Source organism: Cheilinus undulatus, linkage group 10, assembly GCF_018320785.1.
Source record: "Cheilinus undulatus linkage group 10, ASM1832078v1, whole genome shotgun sequence".
NCBI lineage: Eukaryota > Metazoa > Chordata > Actinopteri > Labriformes > Labridae > Cheilinus > Cheilinus undulatus.
This window is the reverse complement of record NC_054874.1, coordinates 1176633-1202903: the sequence shown is the minus strand read 5'-3', so window position 1 is coordinate 1202903 and position 26271 is coordinate 1176633. Positions and strand designations below refer to the sequence as shown.

General features: G+C 41.3%; 1 protein-coding gene across 1 annotated transcript in view; it reads right to left on the bottom strand.

Moving 5' to 3' along the window:
• si:ch211-159i8.4 (matrix-remodeling-associated protein 5) overlaps positions 1-16062 on the bottom strand; it is a 43454-nt gene extending 27392 nt beyond the window's left edge. Inside the window, exons 1-3 of the mRNA XM_041796982.1 lie at positions 15982-16062; positions 6034-6159; positions 5818-5954 (exon numbers count right to left, since the gene is read on the bottom strand). Of these exons, the coding sequence (XP_041652916.1) occupies positions 5818-5954; positions 6034-6120 (224 nt within the window). The 5' untranslated portion in view covers positions 6121-6159; positions 15982-16062. The remainder of the gene's footprint in view (positions 1-5817; positions 5955-6033; positions 6160-15981) is intronic.
• Positions 16063-26271: the final 10209 nt, after the last annotated feature.

The following is a 26271-nucleotide window of genomic DNA, read 5'->3' as shown; positions in this document are numbered from 1 at the left end:
AAGAGGGACAGGACCAGTGAGTGGAGGAACGGAGCATTTTTAGCAGAGTCAGAGGAACAAGAGGACAAAATCGTCAGCGGTTAGTGCATAGCTGTGTTTACTGACTTTATAATAAATTTTAGTTCATCACCGAGAATCACTGGACCTCATCCACCAGCTGCTCTTGTTCTTGAACCCACCCTCACAGATTTAAGGAGGCTCTGACCTTCACCAAAGTTTTAATCTCTGTGATAGGTGATGATTATTTATATTTATAGTCTTCCCTTCTGTGTGTGCACACAGCCCTGCAGTCTCATGTCCTTATATGGGCATACAACGGGTTCTGCTATGCTAAGTCAGAGAAATGTGCACAAGCAGTGAGCTAACACTGCAGGAGAGAACACGGATGAATCCAACATACTGTCGGTTTCTCTTAGAACAAATCCGAGTATAATCTGCATCAGAAACAGAAAAGTAAGAATTATTCCTAACAGCTTTCTTAGAGTCTTAAAAACACATCAAACCCTCTAACTGAGGGAACAGGATGACCAAATATCCATCAGAGAAACCAGCTGAGGCTGCCATCTAATTATCAAACACGTTTCTGTTTCAGAGAGTTCGAGTTCGTCCGTCCAAAACGTTAAGAAGCAGCAGAACGTCTCCTCCGGTCCCTGTGGTGAGTTCCTGTAAAACAGCCGACATTCCCTGGGATCAGTTATCCCTGCCCAATTGGATACATCTGGGATATCCTGCATTTTTCCACTGCCATCAATAAAACAGTCAGCTCACAGTATATCATCTGACGCCTTTCAATACAATCACGTATTTTTAGTGTAGGCTTCCTCAACTCTGAACCCTGGCAGTGTTTGTGCTTTCCTCCACCATATCAAACCCTGTTCCATTCCCTCATTTCACTGTTATAAAAACGGCTCAGAGCACACGATAGCGGACCAGGACTTGGCTCTGAGAGCTCTCTGTTGCATGGCGAGTTAAATCAGAGACTCATCTGGCAGCGTTGCCTTCCAAAACCAGGAACTAGGCTCATATCAGTGAATTTACTGGATGTATAACCTGACAATCATGTTATGTAATCATGGTGAGATAATACTGATTCACCTGAAACAACAGTGAGTTAACAGAAATTAGATAGAGGATCTGTTCTGATCGGCTGAATCAAACATGGCTGCTGGTGCAATAAAGATAAATGAAGAATAACAGTAAATATACAGTTTGGAAGCTTCAAAATGATCCTTTACATCAGCGTTACTCAACCAAAGAGCCAAACTGTTGAAAAATACCTTTGAAAGAGCCCCAATGAAAGAGGTGACAAGAGGCAAAAACGGCTTGAAGTAGCAATAAAAATAAGTTAAAGGTGGCAAAAATGGTCAAAAAGCGGCAAAAATGTGTGAGAGGTGACAAAAAATGAGTAACAGATGGCAAAAATGGTCCAGAGTGGCAAAAAATTGGGCAAAAAAATGAGTGAAAAGTGACTTCAATGGGCAAAAAGCAGTCAATATTGGCAAAAATAGGCAAAAAAATAGGAAGCAAGTGGTATGTAATAGCAAAAGGTAGCTTATTTTGACCAAAAGTACCAAAAAATGGTTAAAAAAAAAAAAAACATGGCAAAAATGTGGAAAAAAAAATGGCAAAAAAGAAATAGTTGCACAAATGGGCAAAAAAAAAAAAAAAAAAAAAAAATAAAAAATAAAAAATAAAAAAAATGATATTTAATGGCAAAAGGTAGCCTAAATGGTCAAAGAGTTGCAAAAAAAAAAAAAAAAGAAATGGTGAAAAAAGGTAAAAAGGGGAAAAAGTGTCAAAAAATAGTTGCATAAATGGGCAAAGAAAATTAAAAAAGGGGTATTTAATGGGAAAAGATAGCTTAAATGGTCAAAAAGTTGCAAAAAACAAAAAGGGGAAAAAGGGGCCAAAATGGGGAAAAGTGGCAAAAATGGAGAAAAAGTAACAAAAATAGTTGCATAAATGGGCAAAAAAATAGAAAAAAGGGGTATTTAATTACACAGGCATCTTAAATGGGTGGAAAGTAAAAAAAATGTTGAAAATGGCATAATGTTTGCCCTTCTAAGGTTTTCTGGGGGAATAATGTTTCAGATGAAGACGTTAAAGAGCCACAAATAATCCCCAAAGAGCCACATGTGGCTCCAGAGCCACATGTTGAGTATCTCTGCTTTACAAGGAACAAAAGCAATGGACTGAGATAAACCTCCCTCATCAGTGTAAAAATCTATCTTCAGTCTTGTACCGTTGCCTTTTCTCTGTTTCTGAACGCCGTATTGTCCAGGATCTGACATTTAACAGTCCTCAGTATTCAGGTAAAGGTGTGCAGGTACAGCAGCTCTATAACCGGCCTCAGTCTGCCGGGTCAGAGACAGATTTATCTGTGGAGACTGGATCAGGATAAAAGAGGCTTTAAAATCAAACTTTCATTTATTTGTTGTGAAAAGTCACCAAAGTGGGTTCAGATTCTTTTAGACCACATGAAGACTCAGACCAAGAGTATGACTGAACCTTCACTTTCTCTTATTAGATGCTGGCCAAGTCTTTTTAGCATGCTAATATAAATTATTATCTTGGGACTACATTTTGCATGCACTTAAAATAAAAAAGCTCTTAAAACTCTGAGACCCCACCATCATAAACCACAAACATCTATCTATAAAGTTTATCATCCATCTCCACACAGCTGTAAACCCTTGTGGGTTGGTGTTTTGTTCTACTTTAATCAGTTTTCTCATGATGTAAAACATGAAAATTCCAGCTAAAGGACAATAACATGCACCCCCACCTCCTAAAAAGTCTCAGTAAGCCCCAGAGCCCCAGTTATCCTGTGATGAATCAGGTCTGCAGGGCAAATTATAGGGACTGACCTCCTATCCACCCAACCAGGACACAAACTGTCAAAACTTCTCCCCTCTGACAGGTCTTACAGGGCACTGTGGGCCCAAAACCCCCCCCAAAGAAACAGTTTCTTCCCCCAAGCTTCCCCCACTCAACAGCCACAGAGTCACTCTGATGATCACTCAACAGTCACAGAGTCACTCTGATGATCACTCAACAGCCACAGAATCACTCTGATGACCACTCAACAGTCACAGAGTCACTCTAATGACCACTCAACAGTCACAGAGTCACTCTGATGACCACTCAACAGTCACAGAGTCGCCCTGATGATCTCTCAACAGTCACAGAGTCACTCTGATGATCACTCAACAGTCACAGAGTCACTCTGATGATCTCTCATCAGTCACAGAGTCACTCTGATGATCTCTCAGAAGTCACAGAGTCACTCTAATGACCACTCAACAGTCACAGAGTCACTCTGATGACCACTCAACAGTCACAGAGTCACTCTGATGATCTCTCAACAGTCACAGAGTCACTCTGATGACCAATCAACAGTCACAGAGTCACTCTGATGATCTCTCAGAAGTCACAGAGTCACTCTGATGATCACTCAACAGTCACAGAGTCACTCTGATGATCACTCAACAGTCACAGAGTCACTCTGATGACCACTCAACAGTCACAGAGTCACTCGGATGATCACTCAACAGTCACAGAGTCACTCTGATGACCACTCAACAGTCACAGAGTCACTCTGATGATCTCTCAGAAGTCACAGAGTCACTCTGATGATCTCTCAACAGTCACAGAGTCACTCTGATGATCACTCAACAGTCACAGAGTCACTCTGATGACCACTCAACAGTCACAGAGTCACCCTGATGATCTCTCAGAAGTCACAGAGTCACTCTGATGATCTCTCAGAAGTCACAGAGCCACTGTGATGATCTCTCAACAGTCACAGAGTCACTCTGATGATCACTCAACAGCCACAGAGTCACTCTGATGACCACTCAACAGTCACAGAGTCACTCTGATGATCTCTCAGAAGTCACAGAGTCACTCTGATGATCACTCAACAGTCACAGAGTCACTCTGATGATCACTCAACAGTCACAGAGTCACTCTGATGACCACTCAACAGTCACAGAGTCACTCTGATGACCACTCAACAGTCACAGAGTCGCCCTGATGATCTCTCAACAGTCACAGAGTCACTCTGATGATCACTCAACAGTCACAGAGTCACCCTGATGATCTCTCATCAGTCACAGAGTCACTCTGATGATCTCTCAGAAGTCACAGAGTCACTCTGATGACCACTCAACAGTCACAGAGTTACTTGATAGCCCTGTTAAATGTTAAATATCCTACACTGTCTCTTATTGCTTAGGACTATCTTAAATACTTTGAGAAAACTCACTGTGATAAATAGGCTCACCTCAAATCCACACTACAGTTAATAAATCTATCAACTGTAACTTAAATCACTGCAGTTAAATGCATTACCTCATAAATAAATTTGCCATTAACAGTCCATTAACAATACTAAAATACTGTAAGAATGCGCTCCGCTGTAGAATTCCTCACCTCATTTGCACTAAAAAGCACTCTTAAATTATTTTATGTTCCTCATATAAATCTGTCCTCATCCTTGCATATTTACTCTTCTGATCATGCTGAGTCAGCATTCTTGCACCTTTGCATATCTTGCAGCCACACAATGTGTGTATATACCAGAAGAAATACCTAGCAAGAGCTTTTATTTCAATCTTTGCACTTTTTTCAGTTTAATTTATTTCTATATTCAGTTTCCCCTGTACACTGAGGGTAATGCTGACTGGAGTCACATTCCCTGTTGTGTTTGCGTACCTGACCAGTAAAGGTGATTCTGAGTTTGATCACAGCATAAATGTAACTGTGTGTCCATGCTAAATAACTGTGAAATAAATAACTATCTTTATTTCTGTTTATTATTTTTCAAATGCCTTATATGTGAAAATGTACAGCAGTTGGACTGATTCTGATTCTGAAGGTAAAACGGTGCAGCATCAAACTGCTGATTTTTTTTTCTAGTTCTGCGTCTGAAGACGAATCTGCAGCTGTAAACTCTCCATCTTTGTGTTCATGTTCAAGGTCATCAGTTCTCTAAAGTCTCTCCAGCTGTTCAAACCACCATAAACATGCTCTATATCTGAATGCTCTACTTTATTCCCTCTGGCCTGAAGGGGGAGGTGTAATGTCATATAAATATACCACTGGCTGATGCCTTCCTAACCTGCTGTCTGTGTAATGATGGCTATTAAACAGCATGTGCTTTAGTTTAAGCCCAGGATTATCAGGAGTACACAGATAGATCCATAGAGCTGCAGTAAGGCGCTCATATGGAGACACTTTACCTCTCCTGGACTAAAGCTTGGCTCAGATTCGTGTCTTTCCTTCTGAATTGCTGCGTCACATTCAAACATATGCGGAGCTGGAGAGCTCCACTGTAAACACCTGAGGAGCCGCGAGCCCTGCAGACGCCGCGTGCCAAAGGAAGTGTAGCTGAGGCCGATTCTGCAGATGCAAATACGTGAGCCAATTATTAGACCTGGCTTTGTTCTGTGTAAAATAATGGAAAGCATGAGGGTGGTTGAAGCCCCATCTAAAGGATCCACATGGAAGTGATTAGTGTTTATCCCCCGGGGGTAAGTTGGTAAGTTCATGCTTGTGTGTAGCTCTCATAAATTTAATGCCTAACCACGCTCCATGGCAATAAAATGATCTTAAAGTAAATACTATATAAAACCGCTCTTCTCTGCATTTGTGGTTGAGGTTTATCGCAGCAGTGCTGACTGTTGGCCTCCTTTCTGACATCTCAGCTACGTCTCATTCCTCACCTTTCCTGACACTTCCTGTTTGCTTTCCAACCCCTCTGGCATGCTCTGATAACAAATGCCTCTGTGTGTTTAGACCCAGAGGCGGACTTACCCCAGGTTGAGCCTCTCTGTGTCTTTGGGAAAGCTTTTGGGGATGGTGGTGAGGTGTCTGAAGGTACAGTGGACCTCTTTAACTCCTGGACAGCTGCAGCTCCGAGGGCAGGATGGGACGGCGTGTACGGGGGGGAGCTGCAGACAGAGCAGGCAGAAGTTTAGGAATAAAGTTCTTAGATTTGTTCAAGTTTTAATGATTTCAGATTAGACTCACCGTTTGCCAAAGCAGTGCTGAGAGGAGCAGAGGAAACCAGGCTGCAGCCAGTCTGCAGAAGATGTTAGTGCAGCACCTCAGCAGCATGACTGGATGGCTGTCTGACTGCTCACGGCATTAAAAGACCTGCAGAAAGGAAGAACAGAGTTAGATTATTAAAAACTGAACCATGATGGGGAAACTGTAGAGGAGTTCTTTAGTCTATGTTAAAGCTAAGTCAACTGAAACTGTGATAAAAATGGTTGTCAACAACCTTTATCCATGAAGATGATGCTAAAAAAGAATATTTGGAGAAAAAGACAGGTGAAAAATAAATTACTTTATACATTTGTTTGTTTAAATGTACCTAACCTAAGCTATTCTTAGCCATTATGTCTCTCCTGCATCTTTTTTATGCATTAAGCACCAAAATTAAGAATGACTATGACTTTTTTTTGCACCATCTTGTTCTACAAACTCTGATAGGTGACACAATAATCCTTCTGTGACAAAAAGTCTTCAAAATATTCAGATCTTTATAAATATTGGCTCTGTTTGAGTCATTATTCAGAGCAGCTCCTGTCTGCAGAGACACAGAGGGACACGTCACGGCCTCTCTGTGTCTCTTTATCTCCATTAGGAGCTATTCAGACGTCTCCTGCATCATCTGCACAGTGATGAGCCGTGCATGATGACAAAGCCCAGCACTAATGGTCGTCAGCCTGTCATAAAGCAGATATGGTGGATAGCATTAGCCGTTAGCAACTGAAACAAACAAAAAATGAATTAAAAAAGGAAAAAAGACGTTCAATATCAGAGTTACTTGTGTGGTTTTAATTTTTATAGACCTCAGAGAGACACCCAAGCTCCAGGTTCTCTAGAAAAGCTTCTGTAAGAGCTGCAGAGGCATGGATAGCGTCATTAGAATGGTACAACAGAAGGTTTTCAGAGGAAAATGTAAGTATGAGGGTATGACTTATGGTGCAAAAGTAATTTAAATTTTCCAACCTGTGTCTCTTATTGTCGTATATGACAACGCTGGTCTCAGAGGAAAACCTCACTGAGATCAAGAATCTCATTTAGTGTCCGAGCCAAGAAGGCAGCAGAATCACAAAGTTGCACATATAGAATCTTTTAAGAACTCAGATCAGACAGATCCATGTCACAGAGCAATAAGTCATCAGTCAAAACATCTACAACCTGATGCATCCTCCTCCAACACCTTTAACACAGATTCCTGTAGCAGATTCCTCCTGCAGGAGCCGGATACCTGAAAGTCCTTTAACCTATTCAAAGATGGGCAGAGAGGAAAAACAAGCCATGTGCATGAGTCACAGCGTGAAGACTGGAGCTTCCAGAACTTTTCACGAGTGGAGGCAGGTTAAGAACAGCCTCATACATGAGGATATGACCAGGATTTAGCCAATGCTGTGATAATGAGGGGAGGCAGATTTCCAAATAATCAGGAATTTGTTGGAGACCAAAGAAAAGTTTCTACAAGCCAATCAAAATATTTTAAAATAAAGAGAAACTGTTGATTTTGGAGAAAATAAATCAAAATTTTCTAGTTTTTAAAAGATATAAATTCACAAGGACCACACTTGGAATTTTTGAGATTATAAGTGAAAAATGTGCCACTAAGTGGAATAAAATCCAAACAGATGAAGCCGGGATTCCTGCATGAGTCCCGCAGGTGAGAGTCTGATCAACGAGGAAGAACTTTAGATTTTAGTCCAGAATCATCGTTATCATTAACATCTGGACTTTAAAGGGACATCTCTGTAAACTGGGGCTATCGAACCACCGTTAACTTTGGTTTCTTGTAAATTTATGACTTAACTTTACATTTTGGTGTTTATAAAGCAAAACTTTGACTTTTAAACAAAAAAAATCATCATTTGTTCTTGTAAATTTATTAATTTTTTAAATACAATTTTAAAAATAATTAAGTTTCTTGTAAATGTACAACTACAAAGTGAGAAATTTAGATAATTACTAAAAATGTAACTGATCCTCTTTATTTTAAAGTGGCTCTAATTTTCCCTCACAACTTTCAGTCAAGGAGACTAAACTGTCTGTGCTGGACTGTCAGACATCTAAAGTCCACCTTATTTCTCCACATTTATGTCGGTTTTCTCCTCAGCGTATTTTAAATCAGAGCTCATACTGATGGAGCATTAATCTGAGAGTTTCACTTCTATATTCGTTTCTCTTTGCTCCAGCATCAAGCTCAAACTTGTCGCGCCCCTGAATCCACCAGTCTGTGTTTGTCTAACCATGATTCTTCACAGAAGACTCTACAGAGGAGCAGGTCTAGACCGTCCCCTTTGTTTTATTATTTACAGTGGACCAAGCAGTAATCCAGCATGAGCTCAGCACCTGGCAACGTTAGCAACGTAATCAGCAACAACAAGAGACTTCCTGTGAGGAACCTGAGGCAGAACCAGACTCAAGATGATCAGCCTCCCGACACAACTGGGCTGGACCTGGAAACCCAGGACAGAGAGAGATAGATAGCAAACAGGGACAGCCTGAACCGAGTGCAGCCATAGGAAAATGGAGGGTTCTCCAAAGTCATGCCTAGTTATGTGGAGTCTACCTGAGGACATCCTCGGGCCTCAGTCAGGTGTTAGAGCTCAGATAGGAGAGAATCAGGTCTCTGAATAAAGAGCATCAGGTCACAGGTAAAAAGGGGTCAGGTCTCAGGTAAAAGGGGTCAGGTCTCGGGTTAAAGGGGGTCAGGTCTAAGAAAAACATCTGTTACCTGTCAGACGTCAGACAGAAAGGTCTCTGAATAAAGGGCATCAGGTCACAGGTAAAAGGGGGTCAGGTCTCAGATAAAAGGGGTCAGGTCTCGGGTTAAAGGGGGTCAGGTCTAAGAAAAACATCTGTTATCTGTCAGACTTCAGAAACAAAGGTCTCTGAAGATGAGGTACCAGGTCCCAGGGAAAAAGGGCATCAGGTCTCAGGTAAAAGGGGGTCAGGTCCCAGGGAAAAAGGGCATCAGGTCTCAAAAAAAAGGGTGTCAGGTCCCAGGGAAAAGGGTGTCAGGTCCCAGGAAAAAGGGCGTCAGATCCCAGGGAGAAGGGTGTCAGGTCTCAGGGAAAACCGGGGTCAGGTCTCAGGAAAAAGGGGTTCAAGTCTTACGGAAAAAGAGGTCAGGTCTCTGGAAACAGGGCATCAGGTCTCAGTGAAAAAGGCATCAGGTCTCAGGAAAAAGGGTGTCAGGTCTCAGGAAAAAGGGTGTCAGGTCTCAGGAAAAAGGGTTTCAGGTCTCAGTGAAAAAGGTGTCAGGTCTCAGGGAAAAAGGGGTCAGGTCTGAGGGAAAAAGTGTGTCAGGTCTCAGGTGAATGGAGGTTAGGATTCAGGTAAAAAGGGGGTCAGGTCTCAGGGAGAAGCGTGTCAGGTCTCAGGGAAAATGGGGTCAGGTCTTATGGAAAAAGAGGTCAGGTCTCAGGAAAAAGGGTGTTGGGTCCCAGGGAAAAGGGTGTCAGGACTCAGGAAAAGGGGTCAGGTTTTAGGTGAAAGGAGGGTAGGATTCAGGGAAAACAGGCATCAGGTCGCAGGAAAAAGGGCGTCAGGTCTCAGTGAAAAAGGTGTCAGGTCTCATGGAAAAGGGCGTCAGGTCTCAGTGAAAAAGGCATCAGGTCTCAGTCAAACGGGCATCAGGTTTCAGTTAAAAAGGGCCAGGTCTCAGAAAAAAGGGTGTCAGGTCACAGGGAAAAGGGGCATCAGGTCTTGGGAAAAAGGGTGTCAGGTCTCAGGTGAAAGGAGGTTTGGATTCAGGGACAAAGGGTGTCAGGTCTCAGGGAGAAGCGTGTCAGGTCTCAGGGAAAATGGGGTAAGGTCTCTGGAAAAAAGGGGTCAAGTCTTTGGGTGTCAGACATTTTTCCTCAGACTTTTGTCCTGAGACCTGATGCTGGTCTGATTGGTCTGGTAATTTTAGATCAGGAACAAATAAACCGGTTTGAAGCTCTGCATCTCATATCCTCCCACCGACAGTCCTGGAACCTGGTCTATGGATTGGTTATCTATTGTACATGAATCTAACTCACAGAGAACAGTTCGGTTTTCTTATGTCCTGTTCTCAGACAGAGGGAGAGAAAGAGTTTTTCAGCAGCCGAATCACAACAGAGACATTTTTGGAGTCATTAGAGACCACTTTGAGGTTTCTGGTTTCCACTTCTTTCTCCTCACAGGAAGGCTAATTCACCGAGCAGCTGTTAACCTGAGTATGTGCAACATTTGTGACAGGAAGTGCCCTAGATTTAAAGCAGCTCTTTTTTCTTGATAAACACAAACTACAGGATTAAAGTAGTGCTCTCTCTCTTCTTTCCCGTACATGTTTGGGTTTCCTGACCAGAGCAGACGTCTGGCAGAGTAACAGAAACATTTCTGGAGCATTTGTTGACAAATGACCATCACATGTGCTTAACATGTCATAAAAACATCTCTATCCATTAGCCATCCTCAGAGGAGAGCAGTTCAGGGTGCTGTTGGCTCAGTTTGGAGTTTGCAGCCAATGGACAACCATCTAACCCACACCTTCTCCTACACAGAAGGTCCCTGATGAATCACAGGCTGTTCTCAGAAGACCAACCAACAGGGATGAGCTCAGCCTTCAGAGGATTGTCAAAGGAAGTAGACTCAAGAACTTAGGGGAGCTTCACGAGGACTGGACTGAGACTGGAGTTAGAGGATCAAGATCCACCACACAGACGGGTCCAGGACATGGACTACAAGTGTGAAAAAAATCGTGAACATTTTTCCTCAGACCTCTAAGGACCACCATGTTTAGAAGATCATAAAAACCTAATTGACACTTTTGTAAGGACAGATTTTCACATGAAACTTGTTCACTGTAGATGCATGTTTTTATGTCTGTAAACATGGTCACCAGTCCAATAATCCTGTTCCAGTGAGACTGCACACAGGTTCTCTGACCTCCCTGTGTGACCATGCTTCTGTAGCAGCTTTCACCTTGACTTTATGGCGCAGTAAAGGTGTCCATCCAGTCCCCCTGCAGTACTGAGAGCCATGATCACGAGCAAACACTGTCAGTCAGCTACTTCTCTGTTTTTCTTCACATCTAATGGCTTTACCAGATCGCCTGTGTTAACACTTAGAGACGGGGGGCAGGAAGGCGAGGAAACCAGAGAGGTTTGCCAGAAAAGACAAAGAGAGACAGCAAGGGGGTTAAGAGGAGGAAGAGACTGGTAGGAAATAGGATAAAGGAGGGGAGGATAGTGATAGAGTTAGGATAGGAAAGAGGATAAACATTAGAAACCATGCACTACATCCTCTAACATCCCTCACAGTCTCTACAGGCAGTCAGAGTCACCAGGAAAAAACAGAAAATATTTCATTCAGCAAAAAAGAAAATCTTCAAAAGTTAAGAGAAAGTTGTTAAATCTGGACTAAAGTTCACCAAAAGGACTGTGGGAGACTCCATGGTCAAGAGGAAGAAAGTTCTTTGGTCTGATGAGACCAGAATGGAGCTTTGAGACCATCAGACAAGACGCCAAACACTGACATCACCACAAACACACCATCCCCACTGTGGAGCACGGTGGTGGCAGCATCGTGCTGTGGGGATGCTTCTCAGCAGCGTCATGCTGTGGGGATGCTTCTCAGCAGCGTCGTGCTGTGGGGATGCTTCTCAGCAGCGTCGTGCTGTGGGGATGCTTCTCAGCAGCGTCGTGCTGTGGGGATGCTTCTCAGCAGCGTCGTGCTGTGGGGATGCTTCTCAGCAGCGTCATGCTACAGAAAGGGTTTAGAGACAACAAGGGGAATGTTCTGGAGTGGCAGAGACAAAGCCAGACCTCAATCCAACAGAAATTAGTGTCTGGACTTGAAAAGGGCTGTCAGCACCTGATGAAACTAAACACTAGGGCTGAACGATTTGGAAAAATAATCTAATTATGATTTTTTTTTTTTTTTTACCCAATATTGCAATTACGATTTTATACATGATTTTTTCTTCAGTTTCTTTTCTCATGTATTGTCCAACAAAAACAAACAATAATTCAAAAGTCCTAAAGTATAACCAACACAATGTTAGAATAAATGAGGGCAACACAATTTTGAAAAAATATCTAATTTTGATGATTTTGACTCATTTTGCAAATTGGACATGAACCGTTGTATTAAAGGGAATGACAATTTTATATAGCTAATTCTCATATTTATCAAGAAAAAATACAAAAATGAAGAAAACAGGATTTTTTGTACAGTAATTCTAAAAATATGCCACTAGAATTATCGCAACAATGTAAGATAGTAACATTGTATCACTGTAACATTGTAACAATGTAAGATCACTGTAACATTGTATCACTGTAACATTGTATCACTGTAACATTGCAACAATCTATCATAGTAACATTGTATCATTTTACATTGTATCATCATAGTTACATAGTAACATTGTAACATTGTAACATTGTATTATTGTATCATTGTTACATCGTAACACTGTATCAATGTAACACTGTATCACAATAACATTGTATCATAGTAGTATCATGGTAGTATCACAGTATCATGGTACACTGTAACATTGTAAAATTGTGTCTATGTTACATTGTGTCATGGTGGTAACATTGTAACATAGCATCATTGTCATCTCCTATCCCTCCCATAGTCCATGCATGTCTTATCTGTTGTTGTAAAGTATCCTTGGGTTTCTTGAAAGGCGCTATATAAAATCAAGATATTGTTGTTATTATTGTTATATTGTATCATCATAGCAACATAGTGAAATAGTATCATTGTATCATTGTAACATAACACCTTTATCTAACACCTTAGAGGTAGTTTCTGTCTCTGAGGAAGAAAAAAGTACCAAACTTTGCTTCTTTATGTCTAAAGTGGTTCTTCATGATGGTGTAGCTCGTAGAGGCACAGACAGACAGACAGACCAGTTTTCCGGAGCGTTCTATAAAGAATGTCTGAGTGAGGCCGATACGTCTTTATATCTAAAGCATTAGGCTTTCTGCCAGCTCAGTCACAGCTGCTCAGTTCAAGATAACACATGTCATGAGAAGACTACAATATCATCCCCACATGTTCTCCTGGCACGTCTGTAACATCATGTGCTGCACATCCTCATTCACAAATCTGCTTGTTTTGTCTGCAGAGGAATATTTAGCAGGTTGAAAGGCCTAAGACATTTACTACTCGCTGGTTCTGTTAGAGATTATCAGACTGACCACGTGTTATCAGACTTTCACCCAAATATTCCTGATGCTAATTTATCTGCAGCCACATAGTTACATAAACTTTTCATTTCTGTGGGCTGATGGAGCCTAATTTAGTCTCAGAAGTCTCGATTATTTATAGAAGTCATGAAATGTGTCAGCCATATGGGGTACAATATGGAACAGGTTACCTTTTAATTCTGCTGTTAGATTAGCTGTGATGGGGAGGATGAAGTAAAAAGGTGGAGGTTAATGGATCACATGATCACATTCCTTCCAAGTATTTGCTGCAAATCTGTCAGGATTGTAAAGCTGTCTTCTGTCTCTGTTGTTGTTAGAGTAAAACAACTCAGCTCCTCACAGGCTTCTGTTATACTACCACTGGAGCTGCTCTCCTTTAGTCATGAAAACAAAGCTGCATGCAGCTCAGAAGAACTGGATAAGGTATTTATATATGGCATCTGTTTCCCTGCAGTGTTATTAGAAGCAGAATGACCAGAAAGCTCTTCACTGATGGAGCTGGTTATAGAAACAATCCTCCCTGACAACCGTCTGTGTGCTCTCTGTATGTTAGGCATAAATATTTTCTGCTACAGATGCTCTTTGATCACAGTTCTATGGAAAACCTTCTTCATTACCACTTCTTCTGGAGGTAGGTAGGGGTCAGCTAGAGGTCACACTGCAGTGAGATGCTTTACTTCAGTTCAGTGTAGTTGAGTGTAGTTGTTGCCCATTTTTGCCACATTTGTGCCACTTATGCTGCTGTTTGCCAATTTTAGTCACTTTTCATTCATTTTTTGCTACATATTTGCCACTTTTGACCATTTTGCCACCTGAAACTAATGTTTTCCACCAATTTTCACCCAGATTTTGTCAATTTATGCCTGTTTTCCTCTTTTTGCCCATTTTTGCTATGTTGTTGCCACTTTAGACCACTTTTGTCACCTTTTTGCTGCTCATTGCCAAATTTTAGTCACTTTTCACTCATTTTTTGCGACATATTTGCCAATTTTGACCATTTTGCCACCTGAAACTAATGTTTTGTCACCAATTTTCACTGTTTTTTTTTTTCAATTTACACACGTTTTCCTCTTTTTGCCCATTTTTGCCATGTTCTTGCCACTTTTGACCATTTTTGCTACCTTTTTCTTATTTTTATTGCCACTTTTCACCACTTAGATTTCGACTCTTGCAAAGATACAGAGCTTAACAGATTTATTAGACCAGCTGTCATATCTGTCTCGGAGACCATCCAGCATCATGAAGTGCTTTAATGCGGACTCTTTCATTTTCAGTCAGCTCTCCACGTTTTACCATTTTGAACAGGAATGAGGAATTTCAAACTGAATTCACCCAAATCTGAGCCGGCTCAGTGGGCTTCTCTGAGAAGTCAGAAATGAATAAAGCATAATGTTCAACCACTAAAACTCATTTTTCTCCTCAGGAATGACAGTAAATAACTATAATGTGACATATTCATCAAGAAATATTAATATGCTTTACTATTTTTTTTAGTTTTTTTGTAAATCAGTAAATTTGAAAATTCATGGATAACAATAATAACATTTTTACCTTTAAAACTCATAATTTTTTTTATGTTATTGCATAGTTTAAGTTTTAAAACTCCTAAATTTCACTTTTAGGTCATTTTTAACTGTTAAAACTCGTGAATTTTATAAATATTTCATATTTTGGCTTTTAAAACTAATGATATTGAAAATTTAATCTCATATTTTTACATTCTAAAATCCTGATTTTGATGTTTATGTCATAGTTTGACTGTTAAAATCCTGGTTCCAGTGTTCTGTCACATTTTGCCTTTTAAAGACATTGTTTTGACTTTAAATGTCATGTTTTTACTTACAAAAATTATAAGTTTGACTTTTTATCTCAGATTTTGACATTTTAAACTCACGATTTTGATGTTTTTTGATTGTTAAATATATTGATTTGGAATTTTATCTCAGTTTTGCTGTCAAAAGGTTACTTCGTACATCTATTTCTCAGGACAGGTGCGTCGGAGGGCAGGGTATCCAGCAAACAGTTCAAAGATAACACCCGCACACTGTCCAACTTGCAAAAAAGGATGTATTTATTTACAACGTTTCGGTATTAGACCTTCATCAGGCAAACAGTTTGTTCAAAAGGCCAGGACATGTTAAATAATCTCAGTTTTGCTGACCATTTCAACTCCTAACTTTGACTTTTATCTCATTTTATTTACCCTTAAAACTCAGGATTTATATTTTATTTCATTATTTTGACTTTTATTGCATTTTTTGACTGTTAAAAATCCTAGTTTCAGAATTCTATCTCATATTTTGCCTTTTAAAGACGTTGTTTTGACTTTAAATGTCAAGTTTTTACCTTTAAAACTTATAAGTTTGACTTTTTATCTCAGATTTTGAGTTTTTAACTTATGGTGTTCACCTTTTAATCTTAAATTTATTGAGGTTGACACTCAATGGTTAAATTTTGACCCTGTTAGACCCTCAGGTTAGACCAAAATTCAGCATCTGGCCCTGCTGGGACACCCCTGGTCCACACTGTTGGTTTCTAAAGAGAGTAATTTTGATATTCAGTGCAACATTACAGCATTTACCTGACAGTCAAAGTCAGGGGGAAACTAAACACCTGAGGAGCCTTCTTCTGTCCTAAAGCCTCAGCTCCACAGAGAACAAGGTGCTCAAACTCTGAACACAAACAACAGTCTGTAAAACTGATCAGAACATCTGGGAGCATTTAACCAACAAGACCACAAGAGACTCACCTGGAATTTCCTCAGGACGGGAAAGAATGAACTGTTTTAGAATCCCAAAGACGTCCTGTCGGCCTGACAGCAGCCTCGATGTCCAGAGTTTCACTAGAAAGACTCTCAAAGAGGAGAACCCAGCTGATGGTGTGGTCCTGCTGCCGTCTGCTGACATATGAAGGTCCCGGGTCTGCAGGAGAGGGAGCAGGAGGGCTGGCTGAGTCTGAGTGGACGAGTTTGACCCTCTGTTGGTCCTTAAAGCATCTGGATTTCAGTTTAAGGTCGTTCTTGTTCCGTTCTGAAAGTGTGCGGTCAGGAATGCTGCTTCTCCATCTCCTCCTACACCTACGCTCCTCTTTTCACCTCCTACACTGATCTCCTCTCCTCTCTGAGGCGCTCCTTCCTTCACACAGGCGATCCTGGAGGAATCATTTTCACTTTTTCATTGTTTTCTCCCTCTTAGCTGTTTAGCTCCCCTCTCTTTCTCTCTTCCAGCCTGTTTTTCTCCTCACACAGTCTCATATTTCCAACCCTCCACCTCCCTCTCCTTTTCTTTTCTGTCTTTTTCAGCTAAGTTACAGCTTTTGAATACAGATCAGCCAATTATTCTGATCTTTCTATAGATGTCAAGCCCGTGCCGGTGGCTACACACTCAGGTGAGCTCTGCCAAGGTTGGCAGTGAGTCAGTGTTTTTCATCAGCCAGCATAAATCTACAGTGAACAGGAGAGGAGGAGGAGGAGGGGAGGCAGTCCGGACCTCTTACAGGAGAACCAAAGTCACACCTGGATGTTCAGTTACAACCTGAGGTTGAGAACCAGGGAGCTAGTTTACCTGGTACTGGAAGAGGAATTCAACCAAACCAAGTCACCTGGACTATGAAGTATGAAAACGACCTTAAAGTTCCTGTAAAGTCAAATCAAAGTTTGTGTCTGAACGCTCCAGAAATGTGTGAATCTGGTTTCTGTAAACATGAAAACTCTGAGATCCGCATGTGACTGGATTCTGGATTTAGACTGTTTCACCTCTTTCCTGGCTGGATTTAATGTGGGCGGAGCCAACATGTGGACTGGTGATGTCATCAGCCCACAGTAGGGAATGGCCCCGCCCCTCTAACACTCCAGTCTAAAACCAGTCTGTTGATAGCTGATGTCTCTGCCTCTGTGGACGTTATCAGTCAGTTAATGCTGTTTTTTCTTCACTGTGAGCTAAATTTACTAAATCTATCAGCCTCAGAGGTCTAAGGATCACTGACAGCAGTGATTATGTGGCTCCTTTATGTCTTCATTTTAAATATTATTCCCCCAGAAAACCTTAGAAAAAGGTGAACTTTCCTGCCACTTTCACCCATCCAAACTGCCTTTTGCCATTAAATAACAGTTTTCTTTAACTTTTTACTCATTTTTTTTTTTTGCCACTTTTTTACCCATTGAAGCTACTTTTTGTCATTAATACCACTTTTTTTCCTACTTTTCGCCCATTTTGACAATACCTTTTGCAACTTTTTATCCATTTTTTGCCCCTTTAGTCACTTTTTTTGCCACTTCTTATCCCATTTAAGCTACTTTTTGCCATTAAATGCCACCTTTTTTCTACTTTTGTTTTTTATCCATCTTACATTTTTTTTGCAACTTTTTACCCATTTTTTGTCCCATTTTTCCCCCTTTGTCACCATTTTTGCCACTTTGAACCATTGTTTCTCCCAGTTTTCACCCATTTAAGCTTCCTTTTTGTCAATAAATTCCACCTTTTTACTTCTTTTTTTTACCCATTTTGACAATATTTTTTGCAACTTTTTATCATTTTTTTGCCACTTCTTATCCCATGTAATCTACTTTTTGCCATTAAATACCAACTTTTTTCTACTTTTTTTAATCCATCTGACTTTTTTTTTGCCACTTTTCACCTATTTAAGCTACTTTTATCCTATTTTTTGCCATTTTAAACCATTTTTGTCCCAAGTCTCACCCATTTAAGGTACCTTTTGCCATTAAGTACCACTTTATTCCTATTTTTTGCCCGTTTGAGCCACTTCATGTTGCCACTTTAATCCCATTTTTGCTCATTTTCACCATTTTTGTTGCCATTTTTCACCCATTGAAGCTACCTGTTGATAAATCTATCTACGCTATAATCGGCCTGATAAATCTGCCCGCCGACCAGTCGCTCGGGCTCTGGTATCTTCTCCTGTTTCTGTATCTTACTGTGAAACGTTCCTGTCCCACTGGTGGCTCAGCAGCTTCATCGGTAATCTTGGACACAGTTTCAGGGTTACTCAGCTGCCCCTTTATTTCCAAACTCTTTAAACAAATACAGTCTTTTGTCAGCTCAGAGCTCTTTTGTTGATGTTCCTGTCTCTTCCTGTCCTCTTAGAGAACGTCTTTATGCAGAAAAGAGACAGAACCGTTAATGTGTGGTCTTCAGGCTTCAGCTTTAGAGACCTCTAGCAGACGGTTTCAGAAAGGTTTAGCCGGCTAGACGTGGATTAGAATATGAACTGACGGCTCTTGGAGGAGGAACGCCATTATTTCAGCAATCCTCTGAGTTTGATACCAGAGCAGATTTAGTCTGGTTTCAGCCAAAAACAGAATCTAGACCAGTGATACTCAACCTGTGGCTCTACAGCACAGGTGTCAAACTCGAGGCCCGGGGGCCAAATCCGGCCCGTGGAACAGTTAAATCTGTCCCCGAGATGACCTGATATTTCTGTACCTGTCCCATCAGTCTGAGGTCTGCAGATTTCCTCAAGGATAAAAACGTGAACGTATCCTGATGATTGAAGATTTCCTTGTTAAATCACAAAAATCTGAAAAATATAGGAATAAAAATATTTAGATAAGAAGTCAGGAATGTGGGAAAAGAAATGTATTTGTGTTTTAATTTCACATTTTAAATTTAGCATCTCACAGTCAGGACTTAAACTGAGGATTTTGACTTTTTATGTCATACTTTGAGCGTTTACTCTCAGAATTTTCACCTCTCATAGAATATTTTGAGCTTTAAGATTCAGCAGTCTAATATTTAAGTCCTATTTTGACCCTTTTAACCAATTATTTTGTATTTTACCTCATATTTTCAACTCCAGTTTTTGACTTCACAATCCCGTAGTTTGACCTTTCAGACTGAATATTTAAAATTCTGAATCATATTTTGACTTTTCATTTCATGATTACAAATTCTATTTCATATTTTGACCTTTTAAACCCAAGATTTTGACTTCTTTCTATCATTTTTGCCTTTAGCAAAACATTATTTTTCAAGTTCAGTTTCATGTTTTGACCTTTTTGAACTAATAAATGGACTTTTCTCAAACTCTTAAACTGATCTTTAAAACTTTTTAAAGGTCAAAATCATTTATCATCAGTGCTATGTTTTTTCATATTTTATTCCCGGTGAAACAAGGCTGAGAGTTTCTGGTTTAAAAGGCGACCCTGTTAGGCCCTCAGGTTAGTCCAGAATCAGAATCCAGACCCTGCTGTGACTGAGTTTGACACCCCTGCTCTTAAGCTACATGTGGCTCTTTTATGTCTTCATTTAAATATTTTTCCCTCAGAAAACCTTAAAAAGATCAACCTTAACCTCAGAAATGATCATTGCCAGTTACATAAATCAGTTTGTTTCCCACTCTTGTGCATTTGGCTTTAACTGTCAACCTTTATTTTTCGTCTGTTTTTCTTTTGCCCTTATTTGGAATTTTTCCCTTTTATCCACTTTTAATCAACTTTTACTGCTTTTAAGCCCTTTTGCCACTTCTTTTTGCCCTTTTTGCACCAGTTTTTGCCTTTTTTTCCTGCTTTAGCAAGTTCTGCACCTTCCATCCCGGTTAAGCTGACTTTTGCCATTGAATGCCACTTTTTTTCCAATTTTTACCACTTTTGCCCATTTTAGCCTCTTTTCACTCATTCATGTGTTAACCATTTTTCTACCATTTTTTGTCGCCTGTAACTAACTTCTTTCCAACCGCGCTGGCAAGAAATTTAATTGCCAGCCATTATTAGTAAAAAAAAAAAAAGGGTAAGAGTTGGCAAAAATGTTGCAAAAATGGCCAGATAAAGTGGTGAAAAGGGGTTAAAGAATGGCAAAAAAAAAGTAATTTAAATGGGATAAAAAGTGGCAAAAATATAAGAAAAGTGGCAAAAATAGATTTTAAAAAAGTAGCACAAAGACGACAAAACATGCAGGAAAAGTGGTTTGAAAGGGGTTATAGAATGGCAGGAATTAGGTTAAACTATCAAAAAAAGGGCGAAAAGGGCAGAGATACAGCAATAATAGCCTGGCACAGTAGTGAAAAGGTGTTAAAGAGAGACACATGGGGGCAATAATTAGCAAGAAAGTTGGAAAAAGGGTTAAAGAGTGGTAAAACGGGTGAAAAGTGACAAAAAAGTAATGAGACTAAATCTGGCCCTTGTGCAGATGTACCTGATGACCTCTGGTTTATTAGATTTGACAATCATTGACTTCTGTTTTATTTACATTTTACACAGCGTCCCAGCTTTTTTGGAGTTGAAGTTGTATGCTACAGTGGTTCTAGTTGTATCTGTAGATCTTAAGCAGTGGTTGTTCTCACGTTTAAGAGTCAGCTGTTTATGTTTACACCAGAGGTGGATTAGTTAGACAGCATCAGCCACGCAAAGGTGGTTCACTTCTTACCTGTGTAGATCGCCATGGTAACGTATCTAACCCTCTCCAGTGTGGGTCATATTCAGGAGGTCATGGGTCAAGAGGTCCATGTTCATGCTGATCCTGCTGGAGTTCAGCCAATCACAAGGAGGGAAAGGATTGAAAACAGGAAGGCAGGAAATTATCAAACACAACCCTGGACACAGTCCAAGACCTCTGCATCCTCTTCATCCTCTGCATCCTCATCATCCTCATCATCCTCATCATCCTCTGCATCCTCTTCATCCTCTTCATCCTCTGCATCCTCATCATCCTCTGCATCCTCATCATCCTCTGCATCCTCATCATCCTCATCATCCTCATCATCCTCATCATCCTCATCATCCTCTGCATCCTCATCATCCTCATCATCCTCTTCATCCTCTGCATCCTCATCATCCTCATCATCCTCTTCATCCTCTGCATCCTCATCATCCTCATCATCCTCATCATCCTCTGCATCCTCATCATCCTCATCATCCTCTTCATCCTCTGCATCCTCATCATCCTCTGCATCCTCATCATCCTCATCATCCTCTTCATCCTCTGCATCCTCTTCATCCTCTGCATCCTCATCATCCTCTGCATCCTCATCATCCTCATCATCCTCTGCATCCTCATCATCCTCATCATCCTCTTCATCCTCTGCATCCTCATCATCCTCTGCATCCTCATCATCCTCATCATCCTCTTCATCCTCTTCATCCTCTGCATCCTCATCATCCTCTTCATCCTCTTCATCCTCTTCATCCTCTGCATCCTCATCATCCTCTGCATCCTCTTCATCCTCATCATCCTCTTCATCCTCTGCATCCTCTTCATCCTCATCATCCTCATCATCCTCTTCATCCTCATCATCCTCATCATCCTCTTCATCCTCTGCATCCTCTTCATCCTCTGCATCCTCTGCATCCTCATCATCCTCATCATCCTCTTCATCCTCTGCATCCTCTTCATCCTCATCATCCTCATCATCCTCTTCATCCTCTGCATCCTCATCATCCTCTTCATCCTTTTCATCCTCTTCATCCTCATCATCCTCATCATCCTCTGCATCCTCATCATCCTCTTCATCCTTTTCATCCTCTTCATCCTCATCATCCTCATCATCCTCTGCATCCTCTTCATCCTCTGCATCCTCTGCATCCTCATCATCCTCATCATCCTCTTCATCCTCTGCATCCTCTTCATCCTCATCATCCTCATCATCTTCTTCATCCTCTGCATCCTCTGCATCCTCTGCATCCTCATCATCCTCATCATCCTCATCATCCTCTTCATCCTCTGCATCCTCTTCATCCTCATCATCCTCATCATCCTCTTCATCCTCTGCATCCTCTTCATCCTCATCATCCTCTTCATCCTCTGCATCCTCTGCATCCTCATCATCCTCTGCATCCTCTGCATCCTCATCATCCTCATCATCCTCATCATCCTCTTCATCCTCTGCATCCTCTTCATCCTCTGCATCCTCATCATCCTCTTCATCCTCTGCATCCTCATCATCCTCTTCATCCTCTTCATCCTCTGCATCCTCTTCATCCTCTGCATCCTCTTCATCCTCTGCATCATCTTCATCCTCTGCATCCTCTTCATCCTCATCATCCTCTTCATCCTCTGCATCCTCTGCATCCTCTTCATCCTCATCATCCTCTTCATCCTCTTCATCCTCTGCATCCTCTTCATCCTCTTCATCCTCTGCATCCTCTGCATCCTCTGCATCCTCATCATCCTCTTCATCCTCTTCATCCTCTGCATCCTCTTCATCCTCTTCATCCTCTTCTACTTTATTTAAATGATTATTTGAATCAGATTCAGATTTTTTTTTTTCTGACCTGACCAAACCTGGGTCTGACAGACGGACCTGGGTCTGACAGAAGGACCTGGGTCTGACAGAAGGACCTGGGTCTGACAGAAGGACCTGGGTCTGACAGACGGACCTGGGTCCGACAGAAGGACCTGGGTCCGACAGAAGGACCTGGGTCCGACAGAAGGACCTGGGTCCGACAGAAGGACCTGGGTCCGACAGAAGGACCTGGGTCCGACAGACGGACCTGGGTCCGACAGAAGGACCTGGGTCCGACAGAAGGACCTGGGTCCGACAGACGGACCTGGGTCCGACAGAAGGACCTGGGTCCGACAGAAGGACCTGGGTCTATAGTCTGGCTCCGTAGGTACAGGGTCGGGTCGTGGCTCCATTATTAGGCTGGTAAAGTGAGGTGGTTGAAGGTGAGCTGGGGTGGATAAAGATGAGTCTAACTGTGTTTTCTGAAAGGGAGCCAAACTCTCCTCCACACTAGAAGTCTAGCTCCACATGTGCTCCAGCTCCATCTGCTCCCCTCGGGGGTTTTAATGACTGTCTCTGTTTATTTTAACCCATCTTTACATTCTGGTGATCCCTTCCTTCCGACTCATTCCCCTTAAATCCCTCACTACTGGTCTTCATTCTTTCATTCTCATAGACTCTGAGGTTCCTGGTCCCTCTCTTAATCCTCCCTGTTCCACGGATCTATAGGCTCCCTATGCCTGCTCTTTGTCTCTGGACCTTATAGTCCTGTGGAAGCAGATCCAGGAGCAGACCCCTTAGAGAGGACCGCTGTAGTCTATGTGAGGAGGAGGACTCGCTGTTTAAACATTAGCTGCTGGATTAGACTGAATCCCGGCGTCCCATCGGTTCAGCAAACATGCATTCAGAACATTTTGCTTCATTTGTATTTTTCTGTGTCTGCTCTGAGGTTTCTAAAAATAGATCGACTCATATGAACTAAAGTCGTGATAAAACACCTGTAGCTCATGCAAAAGTCTCATGATGAGGAAACCTTTGTGTGTGGTGATTTTATACAGATTTAAGCAGTGAAAACTTTTAAATGTGGTGTTAGTTTCTGACGTCCATGTATGACCTTTAGTTTGTGAGTCCTGGGGGCTACCGCACAGAGAAGAGGGCTCACAGGAGCAAAGGTCAGCTCTACTGTAGGTTTATCCTCCTCATTCAGATCCAAGGAGGACACCCCTGATCTTATCACCGACCGCTCGGTGGATTTTCTGGCAGATCCGTTTCCTGGTTGAAACCAGACTCAAAAAAACAGGAGAAACTGCTGTTTTTGACCAAAAAGAAAAAAAACAAACAAAAAAAAAACCCCCAAAAAACCCCCAGAAAAAGTTTTTTTGTCACAATTTTTTTTCCCCATTTTTCCACTTTTATCTCATTTTTCCTTTTTTCACCTTTTTGTTGCCACTTTCCACCCATTTAAGCCACTTTTACCATTAAATATCCCTTTTATTCAAAAATTTTTTGCCATTTTTGCAACATCTTTCTGACACTTTCTACCATGTTTTGCCACCTTTATCCCTATTTTTAACCCTTTTTAAAAACCTTTTTGCCACTTTTTGTCCATTTAAGCTATCTTTTGCCATTACATACCACTTGTTTCCTCTTTTTGTGCCCATTTTTGCCACTCTTGACTGCTTTTTGCCCATTTAAGTCACTTTTTAGTCATTTTTTGTCACTTCTCACCCATTTTTACTACTCTCTGACTATTTTTCCCACTTTTTCTCCCCATTTTTGTCCATTTTTTTGCTGCTTTTTGCCAATTTTTTCCACCTTTAACTATTTTTACTGCTTCTTCAAGCTGTTTTTTCCACTTTTCACCTCTTAGATTGTGGCTCTTGCAAAATTATTTTTCAGCCTAGCCCAGATGAAGCTAGAAAACTTCACTGAAGAAAATCATGACCATAACAGACCCAGCATGTTAGAATGGTTTCTTGTTCATCAAAACTCTGCACAGAGGTTGCAGTCCCAGTGCACGATGCATGAAACCATGGACATTGCTTTAAGAAGCAACGCTGTGTTTGAGGCCTGATAAAATAGAGTAGCAGTAAATCATAAGAACTTTGGAGCTAATATGCACACCACAGTTCATTATCTACTAATGCCATCACTGTGATACTGGACAATTTTATCTCAGTATTTGAGTCGCATCCTGCAGGCCCACTCAGAGGATCAGTAGTTTGGATGCACAGAGAAGTTTATCTCATCCAACTTATATTTGAGAAACTAGACAGAAATTAGTGATTGCCTCATGCTGGATAGCAGAAAATTATTTTTATGGTAATAAATTACAGATTTTACACCACAAACTTGTATCTAAGTTGATTTTTTTATACAAACATATGAAATGTACACCCGTAGACATGCTGATAAAGCACAGCTACATTTAACGTCACCCAGCTCCCAGGTCTGATCATTTAACATGCAGGGATTCAGCAGAGCCTGGGACCAGCGGAGCTCTCTGCAGCCATGAGACAGTAACATGGTAGAAAAACAGGGCAGGGATTAATGCTGAAAAAATGTATTCTAAGCTTGGCACTATATTACTTTCATTCATGGCTGCAGGCTAAACTGCATTTCTGCCTTTAATTTGAATTAATAAGCAGCTTGAGGAGCATGCAAAGGATGTAGAGTTAGACCGAGTCAAAGATCTGTGAAATCTGAGGATCCTGACTGAGATGAAGACTGAGTGGACAAAGCTTAAATAATGCAGGAGCTTCCGCGCCCACAGGGCTCAGACATACAGAGGTATCCACCGTGAAGAGTGTCATTGATAAAGCCTCTCCCTGTATGTTGTATCACCATGGCGATGACGTACAGGAATGAGTTAGTGATGCCACTCGTCTGTCTGGATGAGTGTGTGAGATCGTGTGAAAAGGAGAGAGTGTGTTTCAACAAACAGGCATAGACAGATGCACGGGCCCCGGGGCCAAAACAAGCCAGCCAGGGTAAGGATGAGGGCCCGGTCCGTGTGCACGCACACATGCACAGACTGGTCTCCTTGGTATGCAGATGTCGAAGTTGACATGAGGGCTTTTCATCAGGTGTGCTTAACTGTTATTAGAGTTCATAATACAGAGGTGAAGTCTCTGGAAGTCTAGCAGATTCATACCCAAGAATGCTTTTAACCTCACAAAACTCTTCTGATTTCACACATATATCCCTCTGTTTCTATTCAAACTGAAGAGTTAGCCCAGGATGAAATACCCCAAAAACACTGAAATTTAAAACACTAAGAATCAGTCCCTTAGAATAGGGACATAAAGTCTTAGTTTGATGAGACTGCTTCAGATTATAAGAAACCGACGGCACCCTGACCTGGTCAATAGAAATAACTGTCTGGCTGTATGGGCTTCAGAGGAGTTATATAATAGTGGGAAAAGACCAGCCCAGTTTTAAAACGACTCATGTGGACACCCCGACTTTAATCACAGCTACTGCATTTAGCAAATCAAACCTTGTACAATTTCTTTAGGAGTACCTCCGGTCCCTGATTACACTGGGGGGGCTGCAGCACTTTATCTCATTTTGTCCTCTAGAGAAGCCCAGGGGGCACTTCATCACTTTAGTCATGAGGAAAATGAGGGCACTTTACCACTTCTGTCCACTAGAAGATGAGGACACATTACTACTTTCTCTCCACTAGAAGATGAGGGCACTTTACCACTTTCTTCACTGGTAGATGAGGGCACTTTACCACTTTTCTTCACTGGTAGATGAGGGCACTTTACCACTTTTCTTCACTGGTAGATGAGGGCACTTTACCACTTTTCTTCACTGGAAGATGAGGGCACTTTACCACTTTTCTTCACTGGTAGATGAG